Consider the following 19356-nt stretch of genomic DNA (forward strand, 5'->3'; position numbering starts at 1 on the left):
TGAAAAATAAGACTAATCCCACCTTTCTCTCACATCTGTGAGGATTCAATGACATCAGCATATGGAGAACCTAGCGCCTGGTAGGTGTTCCGTAGAGGTCTGCTGTGGTGCGCCCCTAAGGCCAATTCCACCACAATCCACCCCTTCCCACTTCCTCAAAGACACTGCTGAGGAATTCTCTCCTCTCTCTGCCACAGCATCAATTTTCCAAACATGCTATCATTTTCTCATCTTAAAACAAAAAATCTCACTTAAGTCCTTCTCCAGCTATTACCCTCTTTCTCAGTTTCCCTTACAGCAAAAGCTCTCAGGGAGTTGCCTACACTCTCAGCATCTCATTCCTCTCTCCACTTTCTCTCTAGAACCCATCGCACTAATGCTACATTTCCCAGGGCACCAAAGAGCTTCCAGCTGCCAAACCCAACGGTCCATCTTGCTCCTCATCTTACCTGGTCTACGTTTGACACAGCGGCTCATTCCCTCCTCCTGGAAACGCTTTCTTCCCCCTGGCTTGCAGAAACTGCACTCTCCTGGGTTTGCTACCTCCCTGGCTACCATCTTGAACTACTTTGTTGGTTCACCTCATCTCCTGAGCCATCCAGGGGACAACTCATTCCTTGACCTCTTCACCCTCTTCCCGTACTCCCCTGGTGGTCTATGCAGTATCAGGGCTTTAACTGGAAGTACTCTCAAGCAGATGTTTCCAGCCCAGACTTCTCCCTGAATTCCACCCTTGCATGTCCTCCAATTACCTACTGAACATCTGGACTGGGATATTGAATAGGCATCTCAATGTGTCCCAAACCGAACTCATAATATCCTTTTCTCTCCCTTGCTTCCCTTAGCCTTCTTCCTTTAGCAAGCCTTCGGTTGCTGGCAGTCCGATTCTTCCTTGGCCTCATCCTTGATGCTTCTCTAACTCTCACATTTCATGTTTAATCCATCAGGAAAACCTCCTGGCACCACCTTCAGAGCCTGACCACATCTCCCTGTCTTCACTGTTCCACCTGGTCTAAGCCACCACCATCTCTCACTTGGAGGACTGCAAGGGCTTCGTAACTGGTCTCCCTGTTTCCACCCCTCCATCCTGCAATCTGCTCTCAACCCAGTAGCCAGTGGAATCTTTTAAAAGTGAATTGGGGGCTTCCCTGGTGGCGCAGTGGTTGAGAGTCCGCCTGCCGATGCAGGGGACACGGGTTCGTGCCCCGGTCCGGGAAGATCCCACATGCCGCGGAGCGGCTAGGCCCGTGAGCCATGGCCGCTGGGCCTGTGCGTCTGGAGCCTGTGCTCTGCAACGGGAGAGGCCACAACAGTGAGAGGCCCGCGTACCACAAAGAAAAAAAAAAAAGTGAATTGGGTTATTTCAGTCCCCTGCTCAAACCCTTCTAGAAAATTCTAATCTCACCCAGAGTATAAGCCAAGTCAATACAATGGCCTACTAGGCAGTACATGATTGGACTTCTTGTCAGACCTCTGACTTCATCTGCTACCTGTTTCCTTGCTTGGTGTGCTCCAGCCACTAGTCTCCTTACTGTACTTCAAACGAGCCAGGAACACTGCTACCTCGGGGCCTTTGCACATACTGTTCCCTCAGCCTGTATATTTCCCTAGATAACTCATGGCTTGCTCCTTTACCTCCATGTATTTACTTAGATGCCACTTTCTCAGGGAGGCCTTTTTTATTTAAAGTTGCAACCCCCTGCCCAGTCACCCCCCGACCCCCGAACTCCCAACATCTTGTGTTGTTTTTATTTTTCTCCATAGCAATTATCACCATTTGATAAGTGGTATATTTTTACTTATTTGTTTCTTTGTTTCCCCCATAACATGAGGACAGGTGCATTGGTCTGTTTTATCCACTGCTGTATTCCTAGCACCTAAGAATGCTGGCAAAACAGTATTTCTCAACCTTTTGTTTTCACTGTTGCTTCTCATCCAAGGGGTCTTTTTAGACATTCCTCCTAATCACTCTCCACTTATGAAATTTTAATACCACAGATATATTGTGTATTGGTTTCTGTATTGTATTTGTATATGTACTTTATACACATATAATACATACTTTCTAAGGAGCAAGGGAAATTTTCTTGCCCCCAAGAATCAATTTTCACCTCCTTAGGGGGTTCTGCTGCTGTGGAGAATGCATAATGTAGCTTCTGGACCCAGATGTGTTGGATGGATACGTTTTGCTTGGAGTAGGATGCAGGAATGGAGTCTGGTTAGCAGGTTTGGGGGTTCTTGGTGGAAACCAGTGATTCTGATGGAAAGGAGTTAGTGCCACATCGGTGAGGAGAGAAGGAAGGAGAGGAGAGGACCGTACAGATAGCGACCTCCAGGCTAAAGCAGAAGAAGAAGGGTGTTGGCAGTTTTAAGTGTGATGGGAGTTTCTGGTTGAGAACCAGAATTTGTCCTTTGAGTCAGGCAGTCACCGGTGACCTTGATATAAGCTGTTTCTGGGGTTGGTGGTAATAGAAGCTGAATTGAGTTTTTGGAGAGAATCTAGGACAATGCGGAAATAAAATAGAATAGTTGCCAAAGGGATGATAGGAGCCAGTGTGGGTTTTTTTTTTTTTTTTCCTTTTAAGAAGTTGAAAGACCTGGCTGGCAACTGGAATGGAATTTCAAATCTCTTTATTAAAAGAAAAATTTTAATCCAACATACTTGGGAGATTGTCAACATGTTAGATGGAAACTGATGGCTGTTTAATAACAAGGTTTAAGGTTTGGGATTTGTGAAAGAATCCGTCTCAGACTTGAACATGACACAGCTCTTTTTTGTTAGCAGGGCAAGAGGATGGGGGAAGATGGACTTGCTCTCTCCATATTTCTGTTAGTTTGAGCAAAGGTCCAACTGTTTATGGGGGGATCTTATAATTGAACAACATTATAACAGTGAAATGGAAATTAAGATACAAATTTCACCCACAATCTCACCAACATAAAAAGCAAGCTTTTCCTTTATTTTTGTTCCTGTCAAATCTTTGTCCATCTTAATATTTATTTCGTACATTACTATCATCATAATGAAGTTTTAAGGTCACATTCTGTTCTTTTTACTCAGAATATAAGCATTTCCCATGTCATACAGATTGTCTTCATAACTACCATTTAGATAACTACATGGATTTTCCATCAAACCAATGCAGTATTGTCCATTAGGTAGCCTTCCATTATTTCAGTATTATAGCTAATGCTTCCATGAACATTTTCAAGCACATACCTTTTTCTCTCTTATTATGAGGGTGGGTGATGAGCAGGAATAACCTTTCTGGATGAATTCCCAGGAAAGGAATTACTTGGGCCAGCATGCTTTCTAAGAGAATGCTATCTAGATATGGAAAGGTCTAGGGAACCTAAAGATAGTGAGTTATAGTCTGTAACATACATGTTAAACTCCTGGTTCAAAGCTCAATTTCCCCTCTGTGAAGTCTGGAAAGTGGAGATTTCTGACAAGATATGGAGTCAGAAACAGAGCTAGAAGAAACTAGTCATTGGACTGACTCTACCAATAGAATAGAAGGCAGCCAAGTCACAGGAGGGAGAGGAGAGAAAGGGAACCCATATCACATAGCTCGCTCAGCACTGAGGAAGGCTGTGGTACCCTCATGACTACGGTCTACTATTATGAAACAGAGCTGAGTAAGTCACAAGTTAATGACTGGGAGTGAAAACGCAGTCACAGGGATGCTCTCTTTAGGAAGTTTACCCTCCTGCTGTCATTTGGCCGGAGGGGGGTGGGGCTCTATTCCTTGGGCTATGTGTCTTGCCTCTGGTCTGTGGCACCCCCATTTCTGCAAAGGCTTTTCCAGTCTTTCCCTCTTCTGTCCCTTGTCAGATATTCCAAACCTCCCCCCGCTTTTAAGCACCTGTCACATCCCAACTCCATTTCCCTTAGTCTTCTCTGCCTAGCCTACAAAAGGCTCGAAAATATCTAGCGAACCGAACTGTTCCATTTCACAGAGAAAACAGAGGCTATCAGAGGAATTCCCTCAACTTTTCAGTACCCCAGGGCCACCCTTGTTTTTGGTCCAGGCCAACATTCCCTCCATTCTTAATGAAAACCTTTTTTCTCCTGTCCAAGGCTTGGCGTCCTCCCTGTGCTCTCACACCCTTTTTTGCTTCACAGGGTCCTTCCTAAATCCACTAATTATCTACGTGTCCTATCTGTCTTCAGCTTTTTCCTCCCTACTGGTCTATCCCCTCAGCATAGAAGCATACTCAAGATTCTCAAGATTCTCCCATTGCGCACGTGCGCACGCACACACACACGCACACACACGCATGCGCTCGCGCACACACACACACACACACACCCTAGCCTGGCCTTAGGACTCTTCTAACTACTCCCTGACCTCAGTCTTTCTTTGGGTCCTTACATTTCATTCCTTCCTCAGCTCCTGCAAGAACCTCCCTTCTTAAAGGAGGACCACTCCATCAAGCCTGCTTTAGCAAAGGTACCCCATGATCGTCTGTAAGAGTCACAGGGCTATCTTCATTGTCTCCCACGTGATGCCCCTGTGGTGGTCAGGACTGTTGACCATTGCTTCCTGGTTGAAGGGTTCCTCCCACGGTTCCCCCTCAGCCAGTTCCCTCCCAGCTCACTGATCATCCCCTCTCAGTCTCCTTAGCAAGTCCCTCCTCCTCTACCTGGAAATATTGGTGTTTTCTAGAACACATCTTCTTTTGCCTTCTCATTCGATTCCCCTCTCTGGGAAGCCTCCTCTTCAGCTGTAGCTCCAACCACCACCTCCAATGTGCCAATTCCCGGCACTGTGCCTCCGCCCCAGCCTCGCTCATGACCTCCAGATCTGCGTAACTGATGCAGGCTCTTGTTGCTGGCCCATAAGTGAACCTCATTAAACATGACCCAAAGTAGCTTCATCTCTCTAAATTTTCCCCTTCTGTATTTAGCTTGGTGGATGATCACAACTGTCCCTCCAGAGGAAATCTGGGGTTCATCCTCTGTCACCAAGTCCTGTTGATTTTTGCTTCTGATTATCTTGGAAATATCTGCTCCCCTTTCCAGCCCTCTGACAGTGCTTTGGTTTGAACCTCCAGATCTTGGAGGAGCCTTCTGACTATCCTCCCCACCTCTCTTTTGGTCTTCTAATCCATCTTCTGTTCTGACACATACCTGCTAAACATCCTTAAAGGGTCTCCCAATGCCCACAGGATAAAGCTAACTGCTTCCGTTCAGCAAAGCCCCTCACATTCTGGTCCCAGCTTCCTCTCCAGCCTTACCTTCCTCCTCCACCTGTCTCTCATGCATCCTCTGCGCTCTGGCCACAGTAGGCTCTTCATACAGCTCATGCTGTTCCTTTGCTCAGATTGGCTTCTTCAATGCCGTTTAGTGAAATCTAACTCTAATCCTTCCTTTCCTCGGATTTCTCTGTGCCTTGCCCTGACAGAGAGTAATTCTCCTTCTTTTGAGTTTTCTGAACAACAACATTCATGGTGATGGTAAAGGGTGCTATTCCACCATCCATAGTTCTGGTTCTTACGCATTCTGTTCTCATGACAGGATTGCACGTTTTGGCCCCTTTGGAGGCCCCATGTAACAACCTTGGCCAAGAAAATATAAGTGGAAGTGGCATGTGTCAGTTCCGGGTCGGAGAATTTAGTTGCCACTGTGAGAGCCTCCACAGCTCTTTGTTGCAACCACTGGTGACATTCCAGATGGTGGCTGCATCCTGAAACAGACCTATAGCTAATCTCTGACGAATACATACTGTGAGCAAGAAATCAATCTTTGCTGGGGTTTTTTTTTTTTTTTGGCCACGCTGTGCAACTTGAGGGATCTCAGTTCCCCGACCAGGGATTGAACCCGGGCCATGGCAGTGAAAAAGCCTGGAATCCTAACCACTAGGCCACCAGGGAACTCCCATTCTTTGTTGATTTAAACCTATAACATTTGGACGTGTTTGTTATTAAAACACAACCTAGCCCTTCTTGACTGAGGAACCTGTACAGCTCTTATAAGTGGTCAGTTATTTAAAAACACTTCTGCTAGATTCTTAGTTGTTTCGCTTATTCCCTTTGTGTCCTCAGAGTCTAGAAGAACACTTGGGCACATAAGCACCAATGATCTTTTTTGGGTGTGTGTGAGCGGGATGAGGGCACATATACTCTCTAACTTACAAAGAATTTGTGTCTTACATGTGAGGTTACACTGTTTTCAGTAGGTATTGGAAAGTAACAAGATAAAAAAGCTGTTTTTACTAACTGCTAAGTATGTTCTTTTATTACTTGCCATTAATCCATGTTTTATTTGATTGCTATAAATGTATGGCTTTCATTTCACTTGCCTTAAAATTTATTTGATTTCTATCTCCTGGGTTCTTCTGTTATATTTTATCCTGAAACTTGGTTCTCTTTTTCTCTCTTACTGATTCCAGTCTAGCAGTCGTATCTTTCAGCCTGCAATTCTTAAAACAGGAATCAGTAAACCCGGTCTAAACCTATGTTTAGGCACTAACCAAGACTATGAGATGGTTAGAATATCATGCATGACCAAAGCAAGAAGGGCGGGGAGCTGGGGGGAAGAGAGAAAAATAGCCAGGCATTAACCAAAGGACAATATGGCAGGTTTGGAAAAGCACAGCTTTTGGAATTAGGAAAGTCTGAGATTAATCAGTTTTTTCCATTTACTGCTCATGGGGGCCTCTGCTACCTCAGCTCCCTTACCTGTAAATGTGGGTGGTAATAGAAATAAGTCGCAGAACTTTTGAGAGACACAGTGAGATCACTTATGTGGGAGCTCTTTGTAAATTTTACGTAATCGCTTAAATATTTTTTAACATGACAAGAATGGCAGAAGAGTTGTCATTCCACCAAGAGCGGTGGATGTAAGAACTCAGTGCGGCGAGAGTGCTGGCATTTTCAAGTCTCAGCCTTGACCACTGGGAGGGAAAGGAGTTATTTGGCCCACAGGTGGGGTCATAGCTGTACATTAGGACCTAAGATCCTCCCAGAGGAGCCCTTAGATTACATGCAAGTCGGGCAAACTATCTTGTAGCTCAGAGTTTTGTTTTTTTTTTTCCTGACCTGGTGGGTGACTATTGCTGTACGTAATCCAAGAACTTTGGATTGAGAGTTAATCACTTATTTGCTACCTGTCACACACTCCCCTCAGTGTCTGATCTACTGTTCCCATTCTCGCTTCTGTTTCCCTTGTGCAATTGCTTGCACGTTCTCTGTAATGGTTGTCTAACATGATGCTTGGGCTGATGACACACCTCTGAAGAGGACTCCTGACTCTTAGACGGAGCAGGGGCCTTCCACAGGAGACACGCAGGTGGAGGCCACGACATTCGCTTTATTTCTGATAAAGTGTTGAAGAACGTGGTTTCGATCGTCCACCCAGTTCCGCTGAGTTAGGAGCCTCCCTCCAACTCCCTGCCAGCCACAGGCAGGGCTGGACAGCCGAGGGCCTCCCTATCCAGGGCAGAGCTGGCTCCGCACCCTGGCCAGGGGAAGAGCAGACTCCGGTAACTGGTGGGCAGACTTGGAAAGAGGGGAAGGCTTTGAAGCCGCTGGGGCTGGGAGCCAAGTACACTCAGTTTCTTACTGCAAACCCATCCATCAGATCTCTCATTCCCTCCGAGGCCAGGTGGGTGTGGATGAAGTGTGAGACCCTTCACAGAAATATGCGGCTAAAGGAATGGAAGGCAAGCATCCCAACTCAAATTTGAGCAGAAAACCCCCCAGCTGGGTGGAAACAATACTAAATACTGCTTCTCCTCACTGCCCTCCTTCTGGTGACCTGCCCAGCCCTAACACTGAGGGCTTCTGACTCTTGGCCTCACCTGATTCTACCTGTTCTGGCCGTCATCCACCGCAATAGTTCTCAACCGTGGCTACACATTAGAATCACTTGGGGAGCTTCTAAACCATCCAGTGCTCAGGCCCCACCTCCAGAGATCCTGATTCAATGGGTCTGGGATGGAGCCTTGGCATTAGTAGTTTTCAAGACTCCCCGGGTGATTCTAAATCACAGCCAGGGTTACAGACCACTGATCTAATGGTTTAGGTCGCGTCGACCCTATTCGTCTTCATCTGGCTAGATGTAAACTGCAGGTAACACCATCTGTGAAGCTCTCGGAATGAAGGCAGCCCCTCTGGTAATGATGATAGCGATGGTGCCGCCACTTCCTCCTAGATTAAAGCCGTGATGGTAGCTTCAGAGGTCCTGTTTTTCTTCTCCACTTGTCCTTCGCATAAAAGGTAGGTTTCAAAAAGAAGTTGTATTTGGCCCCTTGGTGCTCAGCTATTCATTTTCTTGAAAGGGAATAAGGGGGAAGATTTCTTTTCTTCTTACAGAGATGTTCTTGATCTGACTTTCCCCTCAGCCCATCTGCAGCCAGTCATTATGAAAATCCAGCAAAAGACATTCCCTGACATAAACTCAATGCGTTCATCTCCTTTAATATCACCCCTAGTCACACACCCAGGTGTGGAGCCAGGCTTCTGATGGCTCCGTGGTCAGGGAGAATGGAATCCGTGACCCCAGCACTTAAAAGGAGGAGACATGATGATACGATAGAACCATTTAAAATACAGTCTTCTTGGTACCGCGCCTGAATTTCTCTCAGCTGAACTGTATCTACCTGACTCCAGCCTATTGCAAGCAGCCCCATCAGTGAGTCTTAATGACCCACAGTGGCTGAGGGACAGCAGATGCTTTGGTGCATCTGTGTCTCTGATAACAGAATCCATTTAACTGCTCTGAATCCATGGGGTATGATTATATTGGGGTAATAACTCCCAAGAATGGCTTTGCCACAGTTATAACATGCTGAGAGGGAGCGAAATACAAATCCTGCTTGAATTCGTCTGCCAGGTACAGTTAGCTATTCGTCAGTGCCGTCATACCTGTAATAAAACAGCATCACACCACAACCAGTCTGGGTGTTCAGCTGCATGACTAGACGAAAGGCACATTTGTCACTGTTTAATTTAGATGAGTTTTGTTTTGAAAAGAAATATGCTGTTAGCTTTATGAAAACCCTGATATAGTTCAGAGATTAAAATGAGTTTTTATTTTTCATCTCTTGAAAAAAGAGATCTGGATTTATACTCATTCTATCCCATCTATCCCATTGATTCCTCATCAAAAAAATATCAGTTTTTGTAGTGAATCAAATGTACCTTTCTTTTTTTTTCCCCATCCCTGCCTCTGTTTTGAAACTGTTCATGTCACCTCAGGAAGGAGGCTGCCATTTTCACTATTGCTGTGGTGAAGTATTTATTGTAGTCCAAGTAGCTAACTTTGAAGATCATACCATGTGGGTTTTCGTTGGCAGAGATTTTAAATCAGCTAACCACATGTGCGGTCAGATATCTCTGCCTGCAACGTAAACTGTCAACATCAAGGTAATATAATTACATAACCCATGTGACCTGCTCAACCTAGATTCTTAAACAGGCTTGGCTTGACAGTTTTACTTTCCAAAGGTCAAAGATTGGGACTGAGATATCAGGGCCACTGAAATGTGAAATAAAGAGGAAATGAATGAATTCAAATTTTAAGGCCAAGTACCATCACCTGGTCACATGAGAACTACCTCTTGTGAAGCACCAATATAATTGTTTCTCATCTTTGAGGTTTTTTTAAAAAAATTGAAGTATAATTGACTTCCAATATTATATTAATTTCAGGTGTACAGCATAGTAATTTGATCTTTTTATAGATTATACTGCAAAGTTATACAATATTGACTATATTTCCTGTGTTGTGTATTACATCCTTATAACTATTTATTTTATAACTGGGAATTTATACCCTTTCATCCACTTCCCCTACTTTGCCTGCCCCACCCAGCTCCCGTCCGCTAACCACTAGTTTGTTCTCTGTTATCTGTAGGTCTGTTTCTGTTTTGTTGTATTTGTATTTTGCAATTCACCGCATATATAATTGAAAACACATGGTATTTGTCTTTCTCTGTGGGACATTTTACTAAGTATAACACCCTCCAGTTTGATCCACATTGTCACAAGTGGCAAGATTGCATTCTTTTTATGGCTGAGTAATATTCCATTGTATACATAAAACGTATCTTTTTTTATCCATTCATCTGTTGATGGATACTTTGTTTCTCTATCTTGGCTGTTATAAATGATGCTGCTATGAACATAGGGATGTGTATATCTTTTGGAATTAGTGTTTTTGCTTTCTTGGATAAATATCTCGGTGTGGAATTGCTGGATTGTGTGGTAGTCCTATTTTTAATTTTTTGAGGAACCTCCATAGTATAGTGGGTAGTGGGTATACCAATTTACATTCCCACCAACAGTGCACAAAGGTTCCTTTTTCTCCGCATCCTCACCAACCCTACATAATATTTTCAATAGGTGGTGAAACTGAGTCCTACTCTTACATTTTCCTCAACCCTTTGCATCCTTTTTTGCATATTGTAAGGAGACAGAATGTGGCAGAGGAATGAGCAGATCAATAATTTCAATCCTAGGTCTGCTACCTACTAGGTCTGGGTCTTTGGGAAGGTTTTGTGACCTCTCTGAGTTTCCAGTTTCTATATTTGTTCAAGAGAAGTAGCACCATAACACCTCCTATGTAAGGGTTGGAGTTCATATCTGCAAAATGCCTGGCACCCGTGAGACACCCAATAAATGGGCAGCTGAAATTAGTATTTTTTTCTTTTGGATTGTCTGAAAGTCCTTGGGGAAGATGAGTTACCCTCAGAGACTAAAAGAGAAGGCAGAGCAGCAAATTGTGAGGGCAGTTTAGGAGTCATCCTCCAACAGGTAAAGTTCACACTCCAGGGTTAAGTTCTGGAAGTTCCACTGAGGACCTGCCACATAGAGCCTCAGAAGCAGCCCCGTCACGTCAGCCTCTACTTCATCTCTCAGGAAAGCCCAGGTCAATGGCTTCACTGGCTGTTAGAGTGGAGGGTAATTTAAAGGGAAGGAAGGTGTGTGCATGTGTGTGTGTGTGTACACATATGTGCAAAATTACAACTGTCAAAGAAGGCTGATTTTGTGGATTTTTTTTTCTGGTAAGGGTATTAAAGGTAGTTGTTAGGGAGGAAAGAGAAATTAACGTTCTTGTCCTGTACTAGCCAAGTAGAGCCAGAAGTTCCTTTTCTCAAAAACACCTTTTCCATATTTCTCGCTAATTTGAGGATGATTTCTGCTTAAGTTCTGCCTTTGGGTGAAGAATACCCGTGGAGTGTTAGATACACTAGTCACTCCTCATTTCTTGCCATTTACCAGTTTATGAAATCAGATTCAGGCAAGAGGAGCTTTTCAGTGAGAATGGAACAGGAGTTTCTAGGAAAAATGAAAGAAAAAAAAAAACGGAAGGAAGTAAGGCAGCCTCTCCCTGCCTTTTGATTTTCTCCTTTTTTTTTGCTTTCTCAATAATTCTCTCTTAATTACTTGAGTGTTTAATGGCTGTTCCTGCTCTTTGGAACCCACTAACCCATTTCCCTAGAATTCCAGAATTCCCCATTTTTCATGTTCTCCTTTTTTAACCTGCAATCTTCTACACAGAAAGTAAAAGGTTAGGACAGGGGGGAAAAAAAGAAGCATTCACTTTGATAATGAAATTCATCTGGGTCCTAATAAATGGTAGATATTTCAGAATCCTTCACTTTAAAACTCAGGAGCTTTGAAAATGAAAGAGCCAAGGCACACAAAACTCACCACTTCTAATGATGGTGGCTAAAATCTGTCAGTGGGGGTTTCAAGCAACTGAAGCTAGAAGAGTCATGCAAATGTAAAGCTGGAACGGCCTTGTCTAGAACAGCCAGCCCCTTGTTATATAGATCATAGAGTGTTTGAACTGCAAGAGACATTAGAAAGAGCCTAGTTTCACCTCCCATTTTATAGATGCAAGAACTGAAGACCAACGAAGTGACATAATTTGCTGGAAGTCTAACCTCTAGTGAGTGGCAAATTGCATCACCAATTGCTTAAACATTTACTAAGTACCCCTTTGGGACAGGCATCATGCTAGGCCCTGGTTTGAGGGAGAAACGGGATGGTTTGAGGGATACACAGCCCCTTGCCTTCTTGGGGCTCCGGTTCTCCGTGCAGTGAAATACACATCCTTAAACGCTTTTAGTACAAGGTGATTTGAAATAACAGAGTGACATTAAGCTCTGGGAAGGATAAAGGAGGAAACAGTTATTTGACTGTGAGAATTTGGCTTTCCCTTCATGCTAGTGCTTCCTAAACATTACGATCTGCTATCCCACTAATCACTTTTTCCCCCCAATGGGAGGAAAACAACATCACAATTAGCTGGACTGTTTTTTGTTTTGTTTTGTTTTTTTTGCGGTACGCGGGCCTCTCACTGTCGTGGCCTCTCCCGTCGCGGAGCACAGGCTCCGGACGCGCAGGCTCAGCGGCCATGGCTCACGGGCCCAGCCGCTCCGCGGCATGTGGGATCTTCCCGGACCGGGGCACGAACCCGTGTCCCCTGCATCGGCAGGCGGACTCTCAACCACTGCGCCACCAGGGAAGCCCAGCTGGACTGTTTTAATGGGTGAGTGAGACTAAACAGTAGCCCCCCACCCGCCCACCCCGAGCTAAAAGGCCAGAGGGGCCCTGCATGCTGGGTGACACAGTACAGGTGGCTTCCTTGCCCCCCTCCCTCCCACCAGGTAGTCTTCCTCAAACTCAATAGGTGTCTCTCCTACCCGCACCGTGCCCGCTTCCACACAGGCGGTGCGCTAAGGAAGGGGGAGAGATAGGCATTGTTACTAGAAGGAGGTATGTCAAAGCCCCTTGCAGCTCCGCCATGTGTAGGTAGGGTGATGGGAAAGATGCAAGTAGATCACCTGGAACAGGTGGGAACAGCAGAAGACAGGAGTCACACTTGCAGGGGACCCTGGAGACAGAGGGCCAACTCTCAGTGTTGGTCACAGAGACCCTGAATCCCAACTCTTCTACCCCAAAATATGTTTGAGAAGCCAGCTGCTTGCTCACCGAAGTAGTTTCAACGTTCCCTCTGCAGTCTGGGTCATCTGCCGCATTTGGTCAAGAAACTCTGCTTCTCTAAAATGTGAAGTCAGCTAAATTTCTGCTAAGCTTTTTCCAAATTTTCCATCACAAGATCCAAGATGCTTTAAAAAGTCTGACTCAAGTTGCAAGCTGTGATACGTGATTGGTTACATTTTATTTTTCACATGTCAAAAAAAATATTCCATATGTTTTACCCAGCTCATTGAACTGTCTTGGCAATGAAGAGATCAGCATCTCTAGGAATGATTGAGACCATATGATTCTTGGGTATCATATTTTGATGATGCTCTGCACCGTTTCAAACCAAAACAGAAACACACCCACACACCCTGAGCTCAAAAACCAGTACTTTTGGTCTTGATGACTACATTTAGAGTTTAAACATCATCATTAAAATTTTACAGGTGACATATCAGGAAAAACTAAGCCGACCAGTTGTGTTGCCTAGAAAGAAAAACAGTCCTTCGTTATAATGAATGAAATTGTGTGCTAGGTATGAAGGCGAGTGACCTCAAGAAGATGAATCACTGACCCATAAATGGATGAGAATCAGCCAGAGTAAACGAGGCAGAAGTTTTCCCAGCTTAATTGTGCATGCTGGCATGGAAGATTTTTGTTATAATTAAAAGAGATAGAATGGTCAGTAGGGAACATTTAATAGGAACAAATATGACAACATTGCCTAACTATTTTTCTGGTCCATTCTTCATCCTCACGTTATACCATACATCTGGGTTTTAAGAGTGACACATACATTGCACATAAAAATAACACAGGTAAACTTGTACAGCAGAACCAAGCAAAAATTCATTTAGAATAAGGACACTGTCAATGCCCAATTTATTCAGAGTAAATCTCCAACTAAATTTGCACTGTCCAATGCAAGATTTTCTTCACTAGGCTGGGGAAAATGTTCAGAGTATCATGGGGACTAATGCAATCCTGTGAGATAGGCTAGGGTACTGTTTAAACCCCACCAGCTCTGTGAGTCTTCACAGAAAGCAAAGGGGCACCTGATTAGAACAACTTCATTATAGACAGGGCCGGCGTAGGACACAGCCATAAAAAATCCTTCACTGAACCAGAGAGGACTGTGGCCCTGTGAGGATTAAATGAGACAAGATACGCATAGCGCTTACTGTGAAGTAAGTGTTTAGGAAACATATTGTTTTGGAACATGTCCTGTGCTATGAGTAAAGTTTATCTTCATTTCACTGTACAAAATGCAGAGGCTCCAGAAAAATCCCCGTAGGCTCCCTGCTTTTGTCTAAGTTCATTTGTGAGAAGCTTTACTCACACTTTAGCTGCCAATGACTCATGGTTAAATCATTCCACTCATCTTTTTTCCTTTTTTGTTTTTTAATACAGTTGCAAATCACGTGACATTCTGCTTTGTTTTTTTTTCCCCCCTAAGGGAAGCTAAGCAACTCTAAGAGCCCCATTACCTTAATGAACTAAAGCCATGCAGTGAAAAGGGTGGGTATCCACTTCATCAAATCTAGTAGATGATAATTTCTTGAAAAGCTGAAGACTAATTCTTGGGGATTTTCTGGAGCCCTATGCAAATTCATATCACTTATCACTTAACAGCCTATGTGAGTTGAAGGTTGGTGTCCAATGACTGCTAAGAAATTGTCAGGCATGTTGCAGAAATATAAATAGGCCAGCACTGAAATTTAATTAGACACTGCATATGTTAATAATAAATTCAATTAATTTAGCCTTCTACCTATGCTAGAAAAAAAATACCCAGGCAAAATAAGAATTCATTTTAAATGCCTCAGTTGGTAACCTCCTTTCCCGAAGAGTGATTTATGCAGTAATTTCCTGGCTGTGTCTTCATAAGATTGTTCCAAACCAGCCCTTTTGAAATAATAATAATTTCTGAATGTGCACTAGGAGAGATATAACAAATGACTTTTTATTAATTTTCATTTAATGAATTGCCTATTCACATGGTAATTTTTTTTAAATTCTCTTCTTAAGATAAACAGGTTGTAAATACTACAGGTAACACTTCCATTTTACAAATATCGCGACAGGAAAATCTGTCTCATATTCTGTACGTGATTCGAAGGTTAATCAGTGGCAAATTTTCTATCCTAAATAGGCTTCTAATTCTTTCCTAGTTAGCACAGCATATCATTTTAAATTTCTATAGTCAAATGTTCCAAATTGGGTAAGGAAAAAAAAAAAGAATATTTTTCAACAGCAAAGCTCCTAGGAGGGAAAATAAGGATGTAGACAGGAAACAAAGTTCTGTGCAAGGGGGAAAAGCAGCTAGAGTTGGTTAAGGAGCCCATGACACTGGTTCTTTTTTAAAGACCAAAACCAAGATCATCTCTTACAGCTTTCCTGTTGCACAAGTTCCTCCCTTTTAAAAAAGGAGCCCATAATTTCTTACATAAATATTAATATTTAAGAATTTTAATTGCTTTTCTTTTCAAAAAGTTTAATTTCCTGGCAACTCATGAACTATAAGTTGTCAGAAGAAAAATAGCAAGAATGAAATAATAAAAACAAAATAATAAAAACTAGGAAGAAGAAACTGCTCAGAAGAGACCTAGGTATTTCAAATAGTTCATACCTGTTTTAAAAATCCTGCAAGAGACAGGGCCAGGCTCTTAAAAATAATTTCTTGCAACACTTGGAAGAGTTTGCCTAAAGTATTAAATAATTCAAATGCAATAGTTACTTACATGAGAACCGAAAGGGCCTTGCTCCCAGCCCACATTGCCTCACGCCCTCTCCATGGAAAAGCCCGTACTGCATCTCGCCCATGAACTTGTCCAGCTCCTGCCCCGAGGCATTGACGAGCAGAGCCCCAGTTTTACAGAGGAAGGTGGCTTTGATCCACAAAGGTGTCCCCAGGGCTGTCACAGCTCCGAGGGCACACACAAAACTTAACATCCCAGCCATGCAAAAAATGACTTTCTTCTGTTGGCTTGGCATGATGAGAAATGGCTCTTGTGAGGGTGAGGTTCAAAAACCAGACCTTTGTGACCGATGAGAAGTGACTGCCCCTTTGACTGCATTTATTATGGAAGGTGAACAGACAGAACCCCGCTGAAAAGGCAACTTCACCATCGACGGCGTTTCTCACCGGGTTAAATGTCAGAATGCCAGGATGCAGGTGGCTTCATCACGCTTACTTGGTTTTTTTCTCCTTTTCTGCTGCTGCTTCTAATTTGAAATCTTTGGACTAAGAATCTGTAAAATAAAACTCTTTCAAACTGCCTTCAAGTATCTCCTCTTGTGTCCCTTGGTAACAGAGGTCTAAGATAACAGATGGAGTCCTCCCTGTAACTTGATGAATGCCTCCCTTCTCCTCTGCCTTTTGTCTGATTGGGTGAGTTGAAACTTTCAGAAACAGGCTTGGCTCCTATGGTAAATTTTCAGCAACTTGAGAAGTTCATTTATTGACGTGTTTTTATTTTTGTTTTTGCTTTTGGTGGGGAGAGAAGAGGAGTGTCGTTAGAGGTAGGAAGAATATATATACACACACACATATATATGGGCAATTAATTGATTTTGGAAAATGTTCATTGTAGCAGGATAAAATAATGGACTGAAGGCGATTCTGTATGGATCTGAAGCGCCGTAGACCAACCACCGGGGCTCCAAACTCCTTTTCTCCCAGATCAGTGATTTAGAACCAGTGTGTCAATAGAGAGTTTGATTCAGTTTTTTTCCTGGCACACACAAATATGGAGAGACAGGTGCAAATATCTAGATTTCTAAATGTTTTCCTTTAAAACATTTGGCTGCTTTGGGACAATGGCAAGGGAATGTGGTTCTGGATCTGAGAAATACCAGAATCTGGAAAGAAGACAAAGGCATTGTCATGGAAATAATGGATTGTAGTCCGGTGGGAGGCACTAAGAATTCATCACTGACAAGCACAGGTCCCAGCAGAGGTAATTGGTCAGAGAGACAAGAGACAAAGGCGTGAGCAAGACTAAATAGCAAAGTGAGTTTGGTTACATTGTCGAGATCTGAAAACTAAAGTTCAGAATTCAGTGACAGCTTTTTAACTGCATTTCCGGTGAGATTCCTCTTTCTGCAAACAGATACGGTACTCGTTTGTGTGTGTGTGTGTGTAAGTGTTTAATGAACGTCTATTTATGCCACACTATTGTGCTAGGCTCTGACCTACAAAGTGAACTTTTAGTAAGAACTTATTACATCTGGCACCTTGCTAAGTGTTTTACCTAAATTATCTAATTCTCGCAATGAGTGTATAAAGTGATGAGGAAGAAGATCACGATGATATCCCCATTTCATAGACAAGGAAACTGAGGCTCAGAATGAGCAAACAACTTACCCAAGAGAGTAGTGGAACTGGATTCAAATCCAGGCTTTCTGAGACTTAGGTGCTCTTTGTAGCAGCCCTTGCCCTTGAAGAGATGACCAGCTCTTCAGTTTGGGTTGGGTTGGGCTGGGAGTAACGGCAGGGTACCCCATCCTCTGTTATACATCTTGGGTGCCTGGAAAACACAGACATCTGCAAATAGAACTTTCCCAGTTGGTCAGAAACACCTGTTTACGCTAGCTTCTAGTCTCTTGATCCACTTTTAAGCATGGCAGCTTAGAAGAAATTAATCTGTGAAGATTCCACACCACTGGCAGCATAAATGAGTCTTAGGTTAACAGCGCTTTGAGGGGGACTTTAATGTGTACTCTTGGACTTCTTGGCACGGCTACCCTCTTTTAGTAGTTGCCAGAGGCTGTCTTGTTGGAGATAGACAACCAAGTATAGAACCAATTCAATAATGCCAATGTCCCTTCAGGGGAGGAGGGGGGAACATAAACCATGGCCACAGGACAGGGCACACACAAGATTCCGGAGAGTCACTCAAAATTAGGTTTACGATATAAGTAAGCCTATTTATTTCATGTAACTTGACACACAGAATAAACAACTCGTTTGGCTTCCCAATGAATTCTCTACTGGATTTAGAATAATTGCCATCATTGTCCACTAGCAAAACAAGGGGGCACCAGTGCCCCTAGTAAGTGGTTATGTGAGGTCCATATGCCACACCCATTCCAGAAACTTTAAGATGTCTAAGGAGAGCTAAGTTAATGAAATCAACATATTCTGTAATTGGAGGAGACAGAACATCTCCAAGCCTAGAAGCAGAAATCACCTACAACTTAATCAATACAATTAATACCTCTACAGAAAGGACATGGTAAGAGAGGGGTAGTTAGCATGAACAAAACCCAGCCAAATGTACCTAAAGCTGTCCAAGAAGGAAAGCCCTGACTATGTGTGTGGACAGCAATTAGATCACATCAGTTCTTAAGTTTGCATCAGTCTATAGTGAAGTTTTCCCTGATCTGTAGAAACATGAGAAACATAAATACAGCATAGTGAGTTCACCTTTCATTCCGAAATTTGTCTTTCCTAATTTTTGTTAAGATTTCCTTTCTTTAATGGAATAATAGTAGTTGAATTTTTAACATCTTACCTGGCAAGCTAAAAAATTGACAAAACTCTATCTGTTCCCAGTTTTAAAAAAATGACTTGTCTATGACATACAAATTATGGATCCCCGTGTGGAAACAATGAGGCCTAAAACCTCATGGTGACCTGGCTGGTCTCTTTGCCCTAAGCCAGTGGTTCTCAGCTGCTCATTGGAATCACTTGAGGAGATTTTTTAAAACTGCTGATGTCTGGGTTCTAATCCCTGAAATTCAGATTTGTTTGATTTTAGAGTATGGCCTTCATGTCGAATGACACCAGGTGATTGCACTGTGCAGTCAAGGTTTGGAGCCAGGGTTCAGACCCCATTCTAAACGGCTGCCTTCTGATGACTGACTGGGCTTTGCAGATATCTCAGCGGTGGAATGTATCAGGCATGGCCATCTGGTCACTTGAGAGGAGGTTCCTCATTATAAATTAATGAACTGGCACAACCACTTACAGCTCAGACTTTCCTGACTTCTGTTCAGCACCAAGACCATCATCTTGTCGAATTGTCCTGATGAGGTCACGTTTCAGCCTATCCAAGATGAAAGACCAGGTCGTGGATCATAGCTTTACCCCAGGTCACCACATGAACATTAGCGGTGATGTCTCCCGGTTGTGAAGGGTCCCCCTCGGGTCCTACGCCTATCTCCCCTCCTCTCTGTGCAGCTCCCTTTCAAACTTCAATATCCACCACCCACAAGCTGCATAGTAGTGTGTGTGATCCACCCTCTGAGAATGATATAATAGAACCTGGCAGTCATTAGGCCTGACAGCCTTCTTTTGAAATTTCATCTTAAGTGTCTTGAATGACAGTGATGACACCATTTTCCTTGCAGCCTCTCCGAGAACGTGAGTCATTAATGCCAGCAAGTTTTCACCAAGTATTCTTTACTTCT

At 43.4% G+C, this 19356-nt stretch overlaps 1 protein-coding gene across 3 annotated transcripts in view; it reads right to left on the minus strand.

The window, feature by feature from the left end:
• Positions 1 to 15936, minus strand: part of CLRN1 (clarin 1) — a gene marked incomplete at both ends in the record, with an annotated part of 38520 nt that extends 22584 nt beyond the window's left edge. For all 3 annotated transcript variants that reach the window (XM_079704718.1, XM_079704717.1, XM_079704716.1), the window contains one exon: positions 15684 to 15936. In XM_079704718.1, coding sequence (XP_079560844.1) covers positions 15684 to 15936 — 253 coding nt within the window. The remainder of the gene's footprint in view (positions 1 to 15683) is intronic.
• Positions 15937 to 19356: the final 3420 nt, after the last annotated feature.

The sequence above is a fragment of the Hyperoodon ampullatus genome (genome assembly GCF_949752795.1).
Source record: "Hyperoodon ampullatus genome assembly, chromosome: 5".
NCBI lineage: Eukaryota > Metazoa > Chordata > Mammalia > Artiodactyla > Ziphiidae > Hyperoodon > Hyperoodon ampullatus.